This window comes from Vespula vulgaris, chromosome 4, assembly GCF_905475345.1.
Source record: "Vespula vulgaris chromosome 4, iyVesVulg1.1, whole genome shotgun sequence".
Taxonomy (NCBI): domain Eukaryota; kingdom Metazoa; phylum Arthropoda; class Insecta; order Hymenoptera; family Vespidae; genus Vespula; species Vespula vulgaris.
In genome coordinates this window covers 6,542,391-6,560,777 of record NC_066589.1, presented here as the reverse complement: position 1 = coordinate 6,560,777, position 18,387 = coordinate 6,542,391, and the positions used below count along the sequence as shown (strand labels likewise).

The following is an 18,387-nucleotide window of genomic DNA, read 5'->3' as shown; positions in this document are numbered from 1 at the left end:
AATCTCTAGCACTTTCTTATAAGGTCTAACAATTCGGACAGCAAACTCTCTAGCATTCTTCTTTCGAAGCTAAATCCTCTTTCATCTTTTTCACAAATCTCGATTTCTTTTACGATTCTTTTGTTTCTCGTCGTATATTTCTCTTTCATTCTTTTTTTTTCAGAATTTGTATTAACGTTAATTTATATTGAATAATCTCTTCGCGAAATCTCTTGTCTCAACTTTAATATATTATTTATTTTTGTGTAAGAATGATAATATCTTGACGTGGAATAAGTGATCTATTTAAATTATTCTCACCGATTATAATTAACTATGTTAACGAACTCATTCCATTACGTAGATATCCAAAAAACTTTTGCGGCTACGAACGATCGCGACTAACCGAGTAATTCCAAATTCCTTTCGGTGAAAGGCTATCTATCTGTCTATGGTGAATTCATCGAAATAGGACTAATTTGTTAAAGATAATCTTATTATCAAAGAGCACAGTTATCATCGGACCTTTACACGAGAAACGTACTTAGTTATATCGTAGAGAAACGTTTCACGCGCGGAATCATGCGACACCAAGTTAACGAAGTTAATTATAATGTCCGTTCAAATCGGGGAATTTATACGTATTGCCAAAGATTTCCTGGAACGAACTGAATATTTGTATCTAAATATATTCTATTACATAATTTATATAATAAAGAAAAAAAAATCAAAAAGAAGCAAAAATTCGTATTGCAGGCAATTAATTTGACATTACAAATTGACATTAAATATTTTTTAATATCGAAGTATTATTAATGATTATCTCGAAAAAAGAGAAAATGAATTTTTGGATCTTCCGTTCACGATAGTTAAACTTTGGTAACAAGTAACGTTATTATAAGCCTGATCTTGGTGTCGAGGCATGTGGGATTAATTAAAGAGGCAGGCAGCGTTCCGTACTTGTCCACGCTTGTATGAGATTACACGTACGCGTGGTACGCGTTCGTAGGCGAACGGTGTCATAGCAACTGTGCGAACGCGATCCACACACACTTTCATAGTACCACTCGAATATCAAAGAGTATTTTCGTACTTACTTACTTACTTACTTACCGTATCGTCTACGATTAATTATGAAAAAATTAAAACGCATTTGACAACAAACTTTTCTACGTTCCGTTATTAATTAAAAGGACGACGACGAATATTCACTTGCACGAATGAAATGTCATTAAAGGCCATTATGCGGTAATATTCAATGCGGTGTTGTAATCGATTTCTTCGAACGTTACGATACAAACGTAGAACAGATATGTTTCTATAATAATTGATATTTCAAACGAGATAATTACTATTATCTAATCTCCTTGTATCTTGTATTCGAGAACGTATCTCGTACAGGAAGAAGTTCATCGTGTAGCCACGTGTATTCGCATAAATTTAGTCATCGACTGTCGATCGGTCGTTTAGTCGCACGTTATAGACAAGCAGATAGTAGAGTCAATTCGGATCATTGGCTTCGCCATCTCGAATGATCAAGTATTTTGCAAAGTTCGAAGTCGGAGTCTAGTGTGTGGATCGGAGGGGTTAAAGCAACTAAATACATTTGTCAAAGTCACGTTTAAAGCCAGTATGGGTTAGTGTCTTTTACATAAAGTCTCGATCTAATTACCGACCTTAGCTCTTAGATCGTACGAGACACAACGAAAGCAGTCGATCAAGCGGTCGCCGAGCAAAAACCTTTTAGCGATCGTAGTAAATCTTTTGGTGGAACGATCGATCACCGGAGCCACGAGGAGAGACAAGGCCGTAGCGAGGATAAGTTAATAGTCACGGAAATCCCTGCGAATTCGCTCTTATCTATACGGCAATGATTAATGTAACGCGGTATCGTTAGCGCCAACAGGTGCTCGATTAACTCGAGCACGATCTTCATTGCGTTCGACGTGTTCGACGCTTAACGAAGAGATCAACCTGGACGTATCGTAGTTATTCATCGATTTCGATGATATTTCTAAGAGATATCTTTGGAGTTACTATCGAAATTCTTTACGATTAATATCTTTATTTGCTAATACATATCTAATTCATACGTATATTCGTCTAACGCGTCTCGCTTTGACGTTATCGGTCATCATAAAAGAATAATATTGCGCGTGTTCTCGTACAGAAAGCCGACGGGCATTCTTCCCGATCGAAGAACGTTCCTCGAGATATCTGACCTTAAGGTGACCGCGTAAAGTTTAGCTTAATTGGGCAGTGGCCAGTGGGTACGCCTTATTAGCGGATTACAACATCCGGCTAGCTGTTAATCTGAAAAGTCCTGCGTGTATCCTGCGGCGGGACTGAAAGACCAGTCGGGAGGGAGTCTAAGGAGGAGGTAGGAAGTGAGGGGGGAAAGGAAGAGGGTGGAGGTTGAAATGGAGGGGTAAACTGAAGGTGGGTGAAGAGCGAAGCGGAGGAGAAGCGGAGCAACTAGCCTATAATAAGCCGTACGGTTGTGTATGTTCTGTTCTGTTCCGTTCCTTCATGCTGCGCCAGTGAAGGCAGACCCATAAATCTTTCGGGCATACTCCAGGGGACATTTGATCCTTGCGTAACCCAACGCCGTTAATTTATTGCCCCGCGTTTAAAGTCACCTCCGTCCGCGCGAGTGCACCGACATAGCGGCAGCAGCTTCTCGACGTAAAACTGAGAAAACCGGATCGACTTTTCTTCTTATCGACTGACTATGCAAAGATTACAACCGATCGTTTCATACCGACTCAAAATCTCAGCTTATCCTATGCCATTGCTAACAATCTTAACCCCGACAATATTCTATACTCATTTTATACTATCCAAAAGTATAATGGAACTTTTACCAGAGGTCTAAGATACAAAACTCTTATTTCTCTGAAACATGAAACTCAGGAAATACGTGCTTTTCGTGAACTTTCTCAGAAGAGAAAATCCTAAAGAAGCAAACCTCAAATCCATCCGATGCGCGTGTATATGTTCATGTATGAGTGTGTGTGTGTACGTGTGTATGTTTTTTCTCTTCTAACTCTAATCCCACATACATACACATACTATACTATACTTGATGCGTTCGCTTCTTCGATTCGTCTCGCTTCCGCCGTATTTTACAAGAGCCTATGCATCTTATTTTTTGCCTTTTCCTTCGAACGAACGAGGAGGGAACTTCTTTGACCTATCCCTCGAGCGAATCTCGTAATTGCGTTCTTTCCAAGCATACAGTTGATGAAAAAAGGAAAAAGAAAAAAAATCGAAAGGATCGAAGAATAAGGAACGTTAAGATGTCATCGAACAGAGCCATTTAAAGATTAAGGGTGGTTTGATGAAAGGGAGAGAAAAAGAGAGAAAGACACGTACGATTATTTTTCTAGGATTAGGAAACACGACATGGAAGTGATCTTAAGTGTTCCACCTGAAGAGTAGAGTGGTACTCTTCGAAAGGAAAGAGAGAGAAAGAATTTAACAGAGGATGCCGACGTATAACCCCAAGAAAGAGGAACGTCAAGCTGGCCCCACACTCATACGGGAGACTTAGAAGTCTCGCCAAGAAAGAAAAAGAAAAAAGAAAGAGAAAGAGAAAGAGAAAGAACATCCTCCGATATACGAGGATTTCCTCTTTCTCTAGTCTTCTCTCTCCCTCCCTCTCTCTCTCTCTCTCTCTCTCTCTCTCTCCCTTTCTCTTCCCCTTTTTTCTTTTTTCTTGTTTTTCTCTCTTTCTCTCTTCCTCTTCTTTACTCGAAGAGACCGCCGGACGAAGAAGACGAAGTCTGAAAGCCTCGGAGCTAAGTCGAGAGATAATGAACGACTAAAATGGCTGGACTGGCTTCTACAAGGCAACGTGGATCTCTTTCTTGATATCGAAAGCTTTTCTCTTTTTCATTTCTTATTTCTTTTTCATTTCGATATTGGATCGAATTTTTCGAATAACGAAAGATTTTTCATATCTCTTCTAACCGAATGCAATTTCTTCTCCATTTTCTTTTGAAAAGGAAGAGCCTCTAGGAAATTGGTATGCATATCTTTATCTCTTTCTCTCTAATACTTGTTCGGCTCGAGAGAAGTCATGGCGGTGTAGCTCAAAAGCAAACGTAGTCGGAACGTCTGTTAAAGCATTCATCATCGTCAACCGTCCCTTCGACCTTCTCCGAGCAGCGACTCCATCCTCCTCCTCCTCCTCTCTCTCTCTCTCTCTCTCTCTCTCTCTCTTCTTTCTTTCTCTTTTTCTATCTTTCCCTCTTTCTATCTCTATCTCTTTCTCTCCATTTTCTCAACGCTCCTCCTTCTACACCTCCTTTTCGAGTCCATCCCTTTTTAAATATCTCACGAAGCCGCCATCATTACGGTAACCAATCACGAGAGCTTCTACAAGAGGCTGCCTCTCCGTCGAATTATAACTAAATGCATTCTTTTTTTTCTTTCTCTATCTATCTATCTATCTGTCTCTCTCTCTCTCTCCTTTTTTCTCTCGTCGGATGAGAATTAACCGATTCCCGCGATCCCGGCTGCTTTACAAAGGTCAAATCCATCCGCCTGCCATATGGTTTCTCAGAAACTCGCATCGTTCCGATATCTGGAGAACTTTCTGAATGGGCACATTGTGTCCTCGCGAACGAAGAAGATATTCTTCTTCGTTTTTAGATCCTTTTTTTTTTATCGATATGAATTACGTTACGCCGAATGAATGAATTAATTAACACGGTTAAGTAGTTGGAATTATATAACGGGTTAATCTCCAAGTTATCACTACACGTACGATATTAATCTCAATTAGAAATACCGTCATTATTTTCCATCCAAGTTTTATTTCGAACGAGAAATGACGAGATTAATATTCCGTATCGTAATAACATAATTCGAAGAATCACGAAAGGTTTCTAAATTCGCGTGTACGCGCATGGTTTATCAGTAAGATAGACTTTCCTAAACTTTTCTAAACTCCATTAACGTTTAATCTAAAACTCTACGGAAGTTCATTAACTTTTTGATCCGAGGCTCATCGAAACTCTATTAACTTTTAATCGAGATATTCGTTTAACAAGAAATTTTTAACAGATCGGATCTATCTTAGAGTTGGTAAATTAGAAAATATTATAACTTGAAGAAATAATATTATAGATTACTATCTCATTTAAGTACGTGCTTGGAATTTATTACAAAATTCGAAGCGAACAATTTAAATGTATTTAATTGAATTCTTTCAACGTAAAATAATTTGAAAAAAGCGATTTCTAAATCGATTTTATCTCCCTGTACTTCACTTGTTCGTGCGAACCGATTAACAGAAGCTTAACACCTACGTAATCGTATGGTTACGTTGATTCGTAGGAGGAGAGGTGGATACTATAAATCTTTCGGTGTACAAGGATCGCGATTATCTCGTGCATTAACCGTGCTGTTGTGTGAAATCGATGTTTCCTTTACTTTGGCTTAACACTTCCGATCGTGTATCTACTTTTTCTATTGCCCATATTTTATTCTATTTTACCGTATCTAAAATAAAAATGATATATTTCTTATTTTCTTTTACATTTCAATCGAATATTAACCAATATTTTAAAGTTTTAAAGTTTTAATATCGCTCCTAAAAAGTCTATGTTTAAAACGAATCCAGAATTTTCGTAATCGTGATTCTTTGAAAACAGTCTCGCCAATAGTGTTTATCCAAGTGAAATAGAAAATAGTTGGAATATAGTCTACGATTAGAATCACGTTCCGACTTGGAACATTCTAACCGTGGAAAAGTTGGGAAATTCTAGATCCTAGTGGCAAATCGCGAACGGATTTCTAATCGTAAGTGTTCCGCGATCTTCGATGCTAACGGGCATCCACTTATTCGCATGCTGCTCTTTTGTAGAACGCTTAACTATGCTGGAATTTCTTAACGTATGTACGCAAAAGTCTCTCGCTAAAGGTGGCAGAGAATCTCGACGGTTTCACCGGCGCAAATGCCCGAGAGCACCTGCATCTATAAAATTGAATCATGCATTATTCATGGGACACAGTTTATAGCGCGCTTAGCTCAGCTGCTATTTTGCAACGTATAAAGAAATAAAGGGCAACGAAGATCGAAAGAGTCCAAATTTCTATAAAGGAATAAATATCTATTATATCTTCTTGATCGTTGAAAGAGCGATGGCAAAAGAAATTCTTCGTTAGAACGCAAAGACAAGAATTAAAGTTTAATTATAGCTAATCTATTGAAAGTTAAATCTCCTTATTGTTTTTAAAAATTATTTGGCGATTGAAAATTTGTCTTCAAAGTAAAGAAAAAAAAAAGAGAAACCCCATCGATCGAAGTTATGGCTTCTAATAGAAAAAACAAAAAAAAATGGAGAGAAGGAAAGAAAAAAAAAAAGAGAAAAAAAATACAACTCCAATCAAACGGGTTTTACGTGCCGACATCTGTAGGCGGTTTAAGGGACTCGGTCCACTTTCTTCAACTCTTAGTGACTGCGAACAACCGTCGTCATAAAACCGGATCGTTTATCGGCCAATCGCCTGCTGTTACCTGCCACTAGTTTCCGAGCTTAACCGAGAGATGGTACGAGAAGACTCTTTGGATCTCAGTCAATAAAAGTAAGAGATTACATCTCTGAAAGTATAAATCCAATTATAAAATGAAAAGTCGAGATAGGGTGAGATAAAAAAGGTATAAAAAAAGAATTAGACTATTCCCTTGCAAATAATACAGATCACGTAAATACACAAACGAACTCGATAGAATCACGAAACTTCAACCGGTGAAGTAACTTCGACGAAGAACGACCGATGACTGACCAGTAGAATTCAGCGAAGAAAAGGTAAAGTCAGGTGGGGTTATCGTCGAGGTTATATTTCACGTAAATACGGGCATGTTCGATGCAAGGATGATTTATCTTGAAAATAAGGACTACAAAGACTTAAGAAACGGAAGGCAGAAAGTAAACGAGGAAGTAAAAGCAAAGTGGAGACCCTAGAACTTGTACACTTTAACATCACTGAAGTACGGTTTTAGCCGAGCCTTTGCTACCTCAATTATACCGTAGGCCTATTATCACTTCGTTATAGAAGCCATAAATTCTCGTCTCGTTACGCCTTCTTCTTAACTCGTAAAATAGGTATACAACCCAGTTGTCCCCTGTGGATTCAAAATTTTCCGAAAAATTTCAAACGAATGGACGAATGGATTTTCGTTTCACTATTTCCCTGATACACGAGAGAGAAAGAGAGAAAGGGGGAGAGAAAGAGAAGAAAAAGAGACAGAATATTCGTGCGAGTTTACCAGAAACACGCAACGAATATTTAAATGTAGAAACGAGTAATACGTTGCGATATCGTGGCTAATTAAAATGCGACACAGGAAATAACGAAAACAGGAGAGTGGTGTTAATGGGAAGCGATTAATTATCGAGTAGTGGTGGATACGTGTATGTATATACAAGTACCAACTAATTATCCCCAGGGCTCGTGCTTATTTTTATCGCGGTACAATAATTTTAACTAATTAAGTGGTTCCCTTTTTACGTTGTTTTATTTTTTCGAAATACTTTCAATGCGTATGTAGTTCACGGTCGAAAGCGTAGATCGGAGAACCGGACAATAATGAGTCGTCATCGTCGTCGTCGTCGTCGTCGTTGTCGTTGTCGTTGTCGTTGTCGTTGTCGTTGCCAAGCAGTAAGATAACTTTTATGGGGGTCAGGTCTGTGGACGGTAAAACCACGGGCTAAAAGGTCGAAGTAATAAATAACTCTGTTGTTAGCTAGTATACATCTAAGAAATACGGTATAGAGTTATATACGTGTCTATCCGGAGTCACAGCTCGTACAAATCTGGACTAGTTTTACGTCGTTGTATAAATTTGAAAGGAGACGTAGCGGCAGGAAGAGAGGCCTGAGAAGGTTTTCGTAAAAGTCACGATTACGACGAGAGCCTTGAGTCTATTTTCGAGAAACGTGTTATATAGAATGTAGTTAGATCACGCGCCGATATCAGGGGTATTTCTGGAAAAAACATGTTTTGTCGGTGGTCCGTGGGAAGGTTTTGCAAGGTAGTCATGCATAAAGTAAAAAAAAAAAAAAGAAGAAGAAGAAAGAAAGAAAGAAAAAGAAAAGAAAAAAAGTAAGAAGTAGAAAAGGAAGGAAGGCTGACTTGCTTACCGAACTGACTCCGCATCCAAGGATAGAGAGGACTGGGTAGGTTCGCGCTGGCGGCTCCCTGAGGGGTAGGCTGTTGCTGCTGGCCAAGCGGCGAAGCTACGACCCCTTGATGCTGCTGCGTCTGAGGCTGCTGTTGAGGGTGCATGCCAGGTTGAGGCTGTTGCGTCGTACCCTGAGCCTGTTGCTGTTGCTGTTGTTGTTGATACATCATGTGCTGTTGTTGCGCCTGTAGATGTTGGTGTTGGGATTGCTGTTGCTGATGCGTCTGTTGTGCCTGTTGGGCCTGCATATGAGGGTGCTGGGTGTGCATTTGATGGTGCATTTGAGTCTCGACGGCGAGCGGCGGACTGTCAGGCCCGTCGAGAACGCTTCCCTGATGATCGACGGCGGCCGCTTGAAGTTTACAGCTCGCGTAGACGATTGGGGTCGAGGGATGACCATTCGGCGTGGGTGTGTGACCCATGTGAGCCATCCCCGTGGTCGGTGAGCCCGACCTGTAGCCCGCCATACCGTCCATTCCAGCGTGCTCCTGTTGATGCTGATAATACGCCGCGTTTCGCATGTCGATCCGATTGTACGGCGGAAACCTCGGATATGGCATGTCCTGCTGTCCACCGGCACCACCGGCACCCCCACCTGCCCCATAATGGTGCGCGGACACCGCCTGCCTGAGCAAACTCGGGTCGCACGGATCGCCAGGCTGTTGCGATTGCTGCTGTACCGATTGCGTTTGCTGAGGCACCTGTACCGCGGCACCGTAGTGCTGCTGATGCTGATGCGGGTGTTCCACCCCGCCATTTCGCAGGTCCGGGATGTACGAATTCGCGAAGTACGAACTCATGCTATACTACTACTGTCCCTCCTCTCCCACCTGCCGATATCACCACCACCCTCTCCACGCTCTTTTTCTCTGTCTCTCTCTCTCTCTCTTTTTCTTTCTTTTTTTCTTTCTTTCTTTCTTTCTTCCTTCTGTCTCACTTTTTGACTCCTTCTTAAACCGATCCTTCTTCGCTCTTCTTTTTTATTTATTTTGCTCTTTTCGTAACTTTTCTTTTTCTCCTCTTCTATTACCTCCTATATAACTAAACTTTTTGTACTCTCCGTACGCACACACTGGCACACGTCTTTACATGAATGTATACATATACATTTACATATATTATATATTTATTACCTCTAACCGTGTATCTTCGTAATCCTTGCCCTCGCTCTCTCACCCTATCTCTCCCTCTCTCTCTCCCTCTCTCTCTCTCTCTCTCTCTCTCTCACCCTCTCACCCTCTCGCTCTATTTCGCTTCTTCTATTCACACACACACATAGATCTGACACGCGCGCACCCTTCTCTCGTAGTATCACACCACCATCACCTCTGATCACTGGTACATATCATTTGATTTTTATCACACTTGGCTCACCACCGAAGAAAGAAAAATCGGAAACTGGAGCAACGATGGGAGGGAACGTTATTATTTAGACGCGAAAAGGGGGGAAGAGTAGTCGCGCACACGAGGGAAGGGGAGGCTAGTAGTCAGAGTCCTTCGTCTTCCCCGATATGATCCCTTCGTTTAATGCACCAAGCTGCTCCGGACGCGTTTCGATCCTCTACCCACCCTATTGATGAAATTACGCCGCACCTGGAAAAAAAAAAAAACAGAGAATGGTCTCGATTAAAATTTGTACAAACCCGATCTACCGATATATCGTTATCTCTTTAAACAGATTTTTAATCAGATCGAATAAAGGGAGATCAAAATAATATATACAATTTATCTAACAAACACACACACATATATATATACATATATACACAAATGTCAATTGGATATACCAGATTTATTTTATTCGTTTCGAATAAATGTGGACCATATATATATATATATATATATATATATATATATATATATATATATATATATATAGATACTTTCTCCTAATCGTGATCATACCTTAACGCGTAACACGTGCACGAATTGGTTCATTTTCAAATCCATTCTTACGATCTGTCTCGCGAGTGCCGCGAACCATGAAATTATATAAAACGATTGTCTAGTCGAGTCATTTGCGAACTTATGCTTGAAAATGCGCGACGTTCAATGTCTCTAGACGATAGGCTCTCTCTCGCTTTGCTGATCTTTATCCGACGAACCGAGTTAACCGAGTAAAGTCGAGCTCTGAGTGACAGAAGGCGACGTGCACACGTGCTCGTCACGGTAACGGCCATCGCCCAGACGCCGAACTTGTTACGGCCTTCTCTATGTGGGCGGGCTAAGCGATCGTTAAATTTGGAAAAATTCTCTTACATTGGCCAACGTTCTTACTAAACTCTCCCGGAAACCCTTCTCTTCTCATAATTCTTATTAAACTCTTTTTTTTTCTCTTTTTTTCTTCTAAGTTTGTCGGATCTCTTTGTACGGTCAAAAGGGTTACAACACTCTACAGACATGTTATCCGCGATATAAAATTGTTTTTCTCGTTTCTTTTTTTTTTTCTCCGATAGTCCCTACTTCTTCGAGCGTCATAAAACTGTTTTTATATCGTTAAATCGCAAGTCTTAGAGTCGATCTATTTAGATCCAATCTCTTCCTTCGTTTCTTATTGTTGTTAAGTGATAACAGATACAATTTCTTTTTTTTTTATTTTTTATATTTATATATGAAAGATAATGAATATAAATGTGAATAAAATGATATAATAAAATTTAATAGAAAAATAAGAATCAACTTTTTGTTCGATCAATTTGTAATAAGACTTTTGTAGTAAATCGAGTTGTACATGTTATTAATCGTCGGTCTCTTATCGATCGAACAAGAGATCCGACCGAAGAAGAGCAAACCGATCTATCGATCCAGAACCGAGATCTTCCATACCGACTGATCGTCATATTTTCTGTCTACGCCTACTCGCTTTATAAAGATGTAACTTCTAAGGGTCAGATTACCAACTCGAACAGATAACTAAGTACAGTCAGAAACAAAAAACCAAAAAGAGAAAAAAAAACACACTTTATAAACAAAATTTTAATAAACCAAATACCTTTTATAAAAAAAAAGAAGAAAAAAAAACAATGCATAACGCCACGTATCAACAATCTATCTTTTAACAAACCGCAGTATCTATACGATTTATAATTAAAGATCATGGATGAAAGTTGAAACTATCGAAACGCCCTTTCATCGTCCGGTTTTTCCACTCGAGGTTCGTACGAGGGATATAAAAAGGCAAAAGAAAAAAAAGAAAAAAGGGTTAAATAAAAGAAAAAAAAAACGAAGAGAGAAGAAAAAAAAGGAAGAAAACGAAAGAAAAAAAGAGGAGGAAAGAAAAAAGAAGAAGAAAAAAACGAAAAGCAAAAAAAAGGAACAAAAAAGAGAGAGAGAGAGAGAGAGAAAATAAAGAAATAAACGAAGAGGAAGATCGGTAGCTGCGATAACGTACGATTATATAGAAATTACACGTGGATCGTTTCTCTCGGGGCGAGAGAAAGAAAAAGCGTTCGAGCCGATCGGATATCAGGGAGGCGAATAGAATATAGGAGAATAGTAGTTGGGCGTGTATGTGATTGGTGTATGTATATATGTATATAGGCGTAACGTAGGTATTCATGTGAATGTATGTGCGTGCGAGTGCGTTGGACGGCAATGTGGGAGAAAGAGATAGATAGAAAGAAAGAGAGAGAGAGAGAGAGAGAGAGAGAGAGAAGGAGAGAAAGAGGCATTCGAGCGCACGAGCTGGCAGGTGGGGGTCGTCGTTGGAAAAGGAGGAGGAGGAGGAGGAGGAGGATGGTAAAGGGGTGATGGGGGGTTAACGTGGACGAGGGTGGGGCCCTTGGGAGTTTGTTGTACACGAGAACGGGGCTTGGGTCGGACGCGGGACGATCGCGATTAACATTCCGGCCGCTAGCTCGCTGTTCGCGCGGCGCTTTCATTAATTCCAGCGTATTGATTCCCCGGATTGATGAATGGCCGCCGATAGCGATTCCATGCGCGCCGTATACCACCACCACCGCCACCGTCACCCTTTCCTCCCGTATAAATTCAACCTCTCTCCCAGGATTTGAACTCAATTCCCGTCTGTAGGATCGCCTTGTATTCTCTTTCTCTTTCTCTTTCTCTTTCTCTTTCTCTTTCTACTTCTTTCTCCTTCGAATATCCGTTTCCTTTTCTTTCTTGAGCCCTTTTTTCGTCCTTTTATCGAACGAGTATCGCTAATCGTTTTTCTAATAACCTCCTTCTCTCGATCGGCACTCTCTCAACGACGAATTTATCACTCTACTTCGAGCTTCGAACCCTGAAGTCTGCTCTTTTTTTAGAAAGGGATAATAAGTTATGTATGAATAATATCTAATGGCGAATAGTTAATGATTGAGTTTCTTTTTCTTCTCTCTTTTCGTTTTGTTTCTTTTATCTATTACGTCGGCCTTGATCGGGACGATTGTTTCTTTTAGAAATTATATAGATATGTAGGGAAGATGTAAGATGTTTCTGATCGTGGATATTCGTCCGGGATGTGGGAGTATTTTTTATGAAAAATAATGGGCGTAATGTAAACTTGTTGAAATCTATTTTCTGGAGATCGAAGATGGAGCGTATATAGCTTTGCTTATCTATCGTGCTCGATCGCCATTAATTTTAGACTTCGTTTAGTAGTGACATCCTTCGGTATAATCATAAAGCGAGTAATCGGCAAAGGTCTAAGGAGTTCAAAGTTCTCCCCGTAGATGGCGATCGCGATAGGTCAGAAGCAATGGAAAAAACGGGGTGGAGCGTGTCTGACAGCTGGGTGGGTTCGAGGCCAAGGTGATTGAAAACAGGGTGGAGCGTCACGTGACGCCATAGTCGAGTATGACGTCAGAAAGCTATGATGGCCTCTATTTAACAAAATGGCTTCTACAATCCCTTTGTCCTCAGCCGCGATTTTCAACGCGATAACGCGTTATCAAACGTTACGCGAATAACGTAAGTCGGCCTATTGACATTTACTGATCCTATTAAATCGCTCAACACGAATTTCTCGCCGATACAAAGACGTGACTACAGAATCAAGATAGATAATAACGCTATGGTCAAATTGACAACTATGAATGTTCCAAGTCCCAATCAAGGTACAAGATAAATTTAACTATTATTCTCGATTTCGTGTAGCAATGAATAGACATAAAAATTACAATAGATCAACTGATCTATAGACAAATTCACAACTATTTGTGATTTCTCAATCGATATTGATACAAATACAAGTTGCCGGTGTATCCTAAGGATGTAATTCTTGATAATAAATTTAAACAATAGTTTTTAAACCATTGGTTAAACATAATATTTCTATAGTTTGAAACTCTAACGTATTAAAGAAAAAAAAAAGAAAGAAAGAAAACAAAGAAGAGAAAGAAGAAAAAAAGATCTTCGAACTCCACGTCTATTCAGCGATATTAATTTTTTCACAGATTGATGTAGACATCGGCTTTGGTTAATAAAACGAGATTAAAGGAAGAATTTGATTTATGTGAAATCTCCGTGAAGAACGTACGGCTTGATAAGTATCTAGATTGACGGTATATTATATAAAAAGGAAGAAAAAATAATAAACAAAAAAAAAAAAGATAGGAAAAGAAAAGAAAAAGGAATATCTAGGTAGTACAGCTATGCGAAAAATATGCATTTAGATATCGTCGTAGAGACGGACGTAGATGAAACAAGCGGATTAAAATGAACGGCGGGACGTCGCGGACAGCTGGCCTCCTAAAGATTAGAGAGCCATAAATGACACTTGGATTTGACAGTTATGGGTTGCGGGAGCTCGTGCCGAGAGCCGTTTGCCACGCCGTAAAACAGTCGTAAAGCAACGGGCGCCATAAAGCGAATGCATCCGAAGGAGAACGAAGACGAACCACCTACACGGTGGCAAAACGAGCATTGGCTAAAAAGTTACGAGTCCTCGACCTTGCATCGTGCGTTCTACCCGACGGACCGTTTAACATTTACGCCGCTCGGCTCTTCCGCGTTCAAAGCGGCTCGACTCTACCGTTTTATACTTTCTATTTTTTCTCTTTTCCTTCTTTTTCTTTCTCCTTTTCTCTCTTTAGTGACCATAAACTTAGGTTAAGTGTCCCGGCTTAAAAGTCGCTTTAAGAAAGATACTTCTTCCGTATAAAATTACTGTTGAATAAAACGTAAAAGAAATATGCGAGGAAATTTAAAGGTAGAAAGGATCAAAGAAACTTTAGGTAAAAAATTCGAGTAGATAACTATGTAGATAGGCAATTACGTAAAATATGACTATTAAACGATTATGTAGAGAGAAATTTTTAATGGGAGGTAGGCAGGCGGAAAAGAGGAGAGAAACATCGCTCAAAGACGATTCGATAATCAAATGTTAAAATAAAAAAGGATAAACTCGTTTTGTCGTGTCAAGAATTAACTCCATTAATAACGATTCGAATAATCGAGTATCGTTGGTCGGGAGTATCAAGTTAAAAATGATTTCAAACGTGAGAAATGAATTATTCTGCAGGATGTGTAGCGTGCATTTCGAATTGACCGAATGAAATTCTACTGTACCTATCTATAGGTACAATTTGTTGCACTTTGTCATTTTTCACTTCCTAATTGCGGGCTTTACGCGGTTCCCCAGAGTCGTATTATTTATCATCGTTCTTTGTCATTATTTCTAGCCTCTCGCTTCAATAATTACGATTTATTATCCCTGACACACTTCAATAACGTATCGTTTTTTATATATTGTTATCGATATCTGGTATATACATTGTAGAGTACGTATGTATATATGAAATATTAATAATGAACGATTTATAAGTTGGTTGAGATGAACGATACACGGCTGCAACATTGACCACCACATGCGTAAGACATTACGAAGACTAATTACAGGCTCTCGGAAGATATTACAGACTAATTACACTTTCATTACCGGCCATTAAAGATAAATACAGAGGAAAATACAAGCAGGGCGATCACCGGTCCGTGCACATAAGCATATTGTTAACCATTTCGATTTTATTCTCTTTTAACTTGATTTCTTAGTCCTTAGATTTCAGTAGAAAAACATAATTAGTCGTAATAATTGTATAGATACTCGACGGATGATCCAACCACGTTTTTATACTTATCGCGCTTTAAATTATATACCAAAACACGACGGAAGAATTGTTTAAAGAACCGAAAGAAATGTTGGAATATTAATGTTGGGAAATAAAGAGAAAGAAAGAACAAGAAAAATTTCAATCCGTAAATCTTAAACTGCCTTCTCTTATTATTTTTCAAGATTACGTTAATTAACAGCTAATTAATCGTGCGTTAAACGATTAGCGCGTTTATTCCGAAAGATCTCTCTGTTTATTTTCTCTCTCTTTCTCTCTCTCTCTCTCTCTCTCTCTTTCCCTCTCTCTTGACGATTACGCAGCTTGCACGAAGAGAGGATCCCGTTAGATTCGATAGAAGCCATCCAGCTGGCGGAAGGTCGATCGAACGTTAAAAGGGGTGTCCGCTATCAAGGTTCCCAGGCATGCTACATAGGATCGAGAGGATCGGGAGGCTGGAGCATCCTGGAGTCATCGTATTCGATCTTCTTCGTTGTGTCGTAATGCTCGTCGTCGCGTACGTAGCGGTAAACACGACCCACACGCGTGGTGAGTGCGAGCGAGCGAGCGAGCGAGCGACCGAACGATCAGCCAAATGCTAACATGCATATGCGATTAGCATAATCGAGTCGGCCTGCAGGAAACCAGTTTGCAAGGCCGCTCAAAAGCCGGCCGCCAATGGCTCATGGTTCTCTCTCTCTCTCTCTCTCTCTCTGTTTCTGTCTCTCTCTGTCTGTCTGTCTCTCTCTCTCTCTCTTTCTCTCTGTTTCTCTCTCTTTTTCCTTTTTCTTTTTTCTTCTGGACCCTCGCCTAGTTTTATCTCTCTTGCACTCACAAGTAGCACGCATGGCGCATCCGTAATTTCATTTCCCCTCTACCGAAACAGTCAGCTGAGTTGCCCCGCGAGAATATCTCTTCCTGCACCACGTGATCCCACCATCGAATTACGAAATCCTTAAGAAATTGAATTCGAATGAAAATCGATTCGAATAGGTAGGTAAATGGGTAGGTAAATAGATAGATAAGTAGATACGACGACGCGGCTATACTTATTCGGTATCTATCTTTCCTTCTTTTTATCGACCAATCGTGCACCGTAAGGTTCTTGATTGACGCGTTGAAAGGTGATGCAAACGATAGGTGAGGCGATGCACCGTGCGAACGATCCACGACCGTGAAGAAAATACGCTTCGTGCTTCGTTTAAGCTCGCTTAACAGCAATTTCGTTTATTCGCTGAAGTTCCTATGAAATTCTTATAATCGAGAATTAAATCGAAGAGTCGTTATTAATCGTACGATTAATCTTTAAAACCATCCGCGAACATGGAAATATTTCTTTTTTTCTTTCCTCTTTCTCTATCCATTGTACCTACCCTATTTTAATCGAAAAGTGAATTTCATGGGCTCGTTTAACGCGTTCCAAACAATTCGAAATAACATTGTCACCAACAACAAAGTAGATATTTTGAGAGCGTGCTTTATTCGGCGAGCTCCCGCGTTGCAGGCCGCGAACGAAATCTTTCATCAAATTTAATCGCGTCCGCGATAAATCCGGATTGAAATGACAATGTGCGTCCATGGAAAATAAATACATAGACGTAGGTATATATGTACCTATCTAGCTACGTTTATTCATATCGTTGCACTGTGTATATGTAGATTCACGTGGAGGATGGTCAACATAAAGTGTTACCAACTGTTTTCATCAAAAACCATAGAGATAGTAACTTAAAATTAGTTTCCCCTACGTTTAATCCCAAAAATCTGTTAATGGAAAAGCAAACAATTAAATTTATGTAAAAATATTAGGTAGTCTGTGTAAACGTATTAAACTGAGCCATCCTATAATCATGCGTGAAGTGACGATTTAGAGTATTAATGCACGTTGGACTTGATACATTGGTTATTTGTGAGAACAGTAACATCGGATAGTTCCACCAAACCCTTTTCAACCCCTACATTCTACCTTTCTTTAAATAGAAATGCTTTGCTCCCAGAGGTCCAGCAGTCCGACCGTGTATCTCCGTTTATTAAATATTCTGCAATGTACACATAGGTAGAAACATGCGCCATTTTCTCCATATTCAGACGAAATTTTTAAGCCACTTTTTTAGTCGCTAAAGTAATCAACGTCGTCGTAATTTTCAACACTTTCTGCAAATTGAGCTAATTGGAACGAAACTTTTGTCATTATATTCTACTTTAATGATATGATTTTATTATTTCATTCTGTACGATCAAATATCATACTTTCCTTTTTTTTAATTTCATATATATATATATATATATATATATATATATATAGATAATATAAATATATAGATAATTTATCTCCGTGTACCTAACTATCAAACTATATGATTACATACAAATGAATAATAGAGAAATACATAATAGTTGTTTATCGATTACAAATTTCAAATTTTCCAAACATCTCTTATGTATTATTCAACTAGCATGACTCGAATGAAAGCGAGAAACGTAATGTGAGCTCGTACGGCGCCAAAATAGCCATGAGAAAGGTAATAGAATCGGTTTGTTCCACCTTCTACCGTGTTTCTCGGTTAATTCCATTACGACAAACCGGTTTATACGCGCTTACCATGGAAGGATGAATGGTCGTATATCAATTGCGCGGTCTTACCAATTTATTTGGTAATAAATCGAGAAAAACGCGAAACGAGCGCCGTGTCCCAGTGCAACGACTTACAATCCAACGATATTTATGCATCGGACTTGCATTTGCCTGTTCTGGTGTACGACTATACTGATCAGTAGGTGTTAAGTAGAATGATAACTACTGTAGGTAGTATAGAAACGAGAGATTACACACGACAAAGAATTCATTGACTTTTCATAATCGTTGTTGCGTGCATGTAGGTAAATCGTTAAAAAAATTTATGCTTTATCTAGGTAATAAATTTTCTACGAACAACGGACTTGTGCCGAGTAAAAGATACCGATTATTTTACATCGTCATAATAATACTTTAAACATCATACACATTATACAAATAAGATATTATGTTAAATATTAAACTTCACCGAAAGATATACTATAAAGAGTCCTACATTTCTTTTAGATACGTAATGTTACAAACTCATGTATCTCGATTCATCGAACAAAACTGAACGAGAAAGAAGTACAACGAAGAGAACGAAGCAA

The 18,387-nt window shown here is 39.3% G+C and overlaps 1 protein-coding gene across 14 annotated transcripts in view; it reads right to left on the bottom strand.

Moving 5' to 3' along the window:
• Nucleotides 1-18,387, bottom strand: part of LOC127063327 (homeotic protein antennapedia-like) — a 231,010-nt gene that overhangs the window by 103,007 nt on the left and 109,616 nt on the right. For 13 of the 14 annotated variants that reach the window (XM_050992960.1, XM_050992957.1, XM_050992959.1 and 10 more), the window contains one exon: nt 8,133-9,766. In XM_050992960.1, the coding sequence (XP_050848917.1) occupies nt 8,133-8,973 (841 nt within the window). In that variant the 5' untranslated portion in view covers nt 8,974-9,766. Of the gene's footprint in view, nt 1-8,132; nt 9,767-10,078; nt 10,738-18,387 lie in introns of those variants that run through there. The other variant, XM_050992965.1, reaches the window with a different exon arrangement.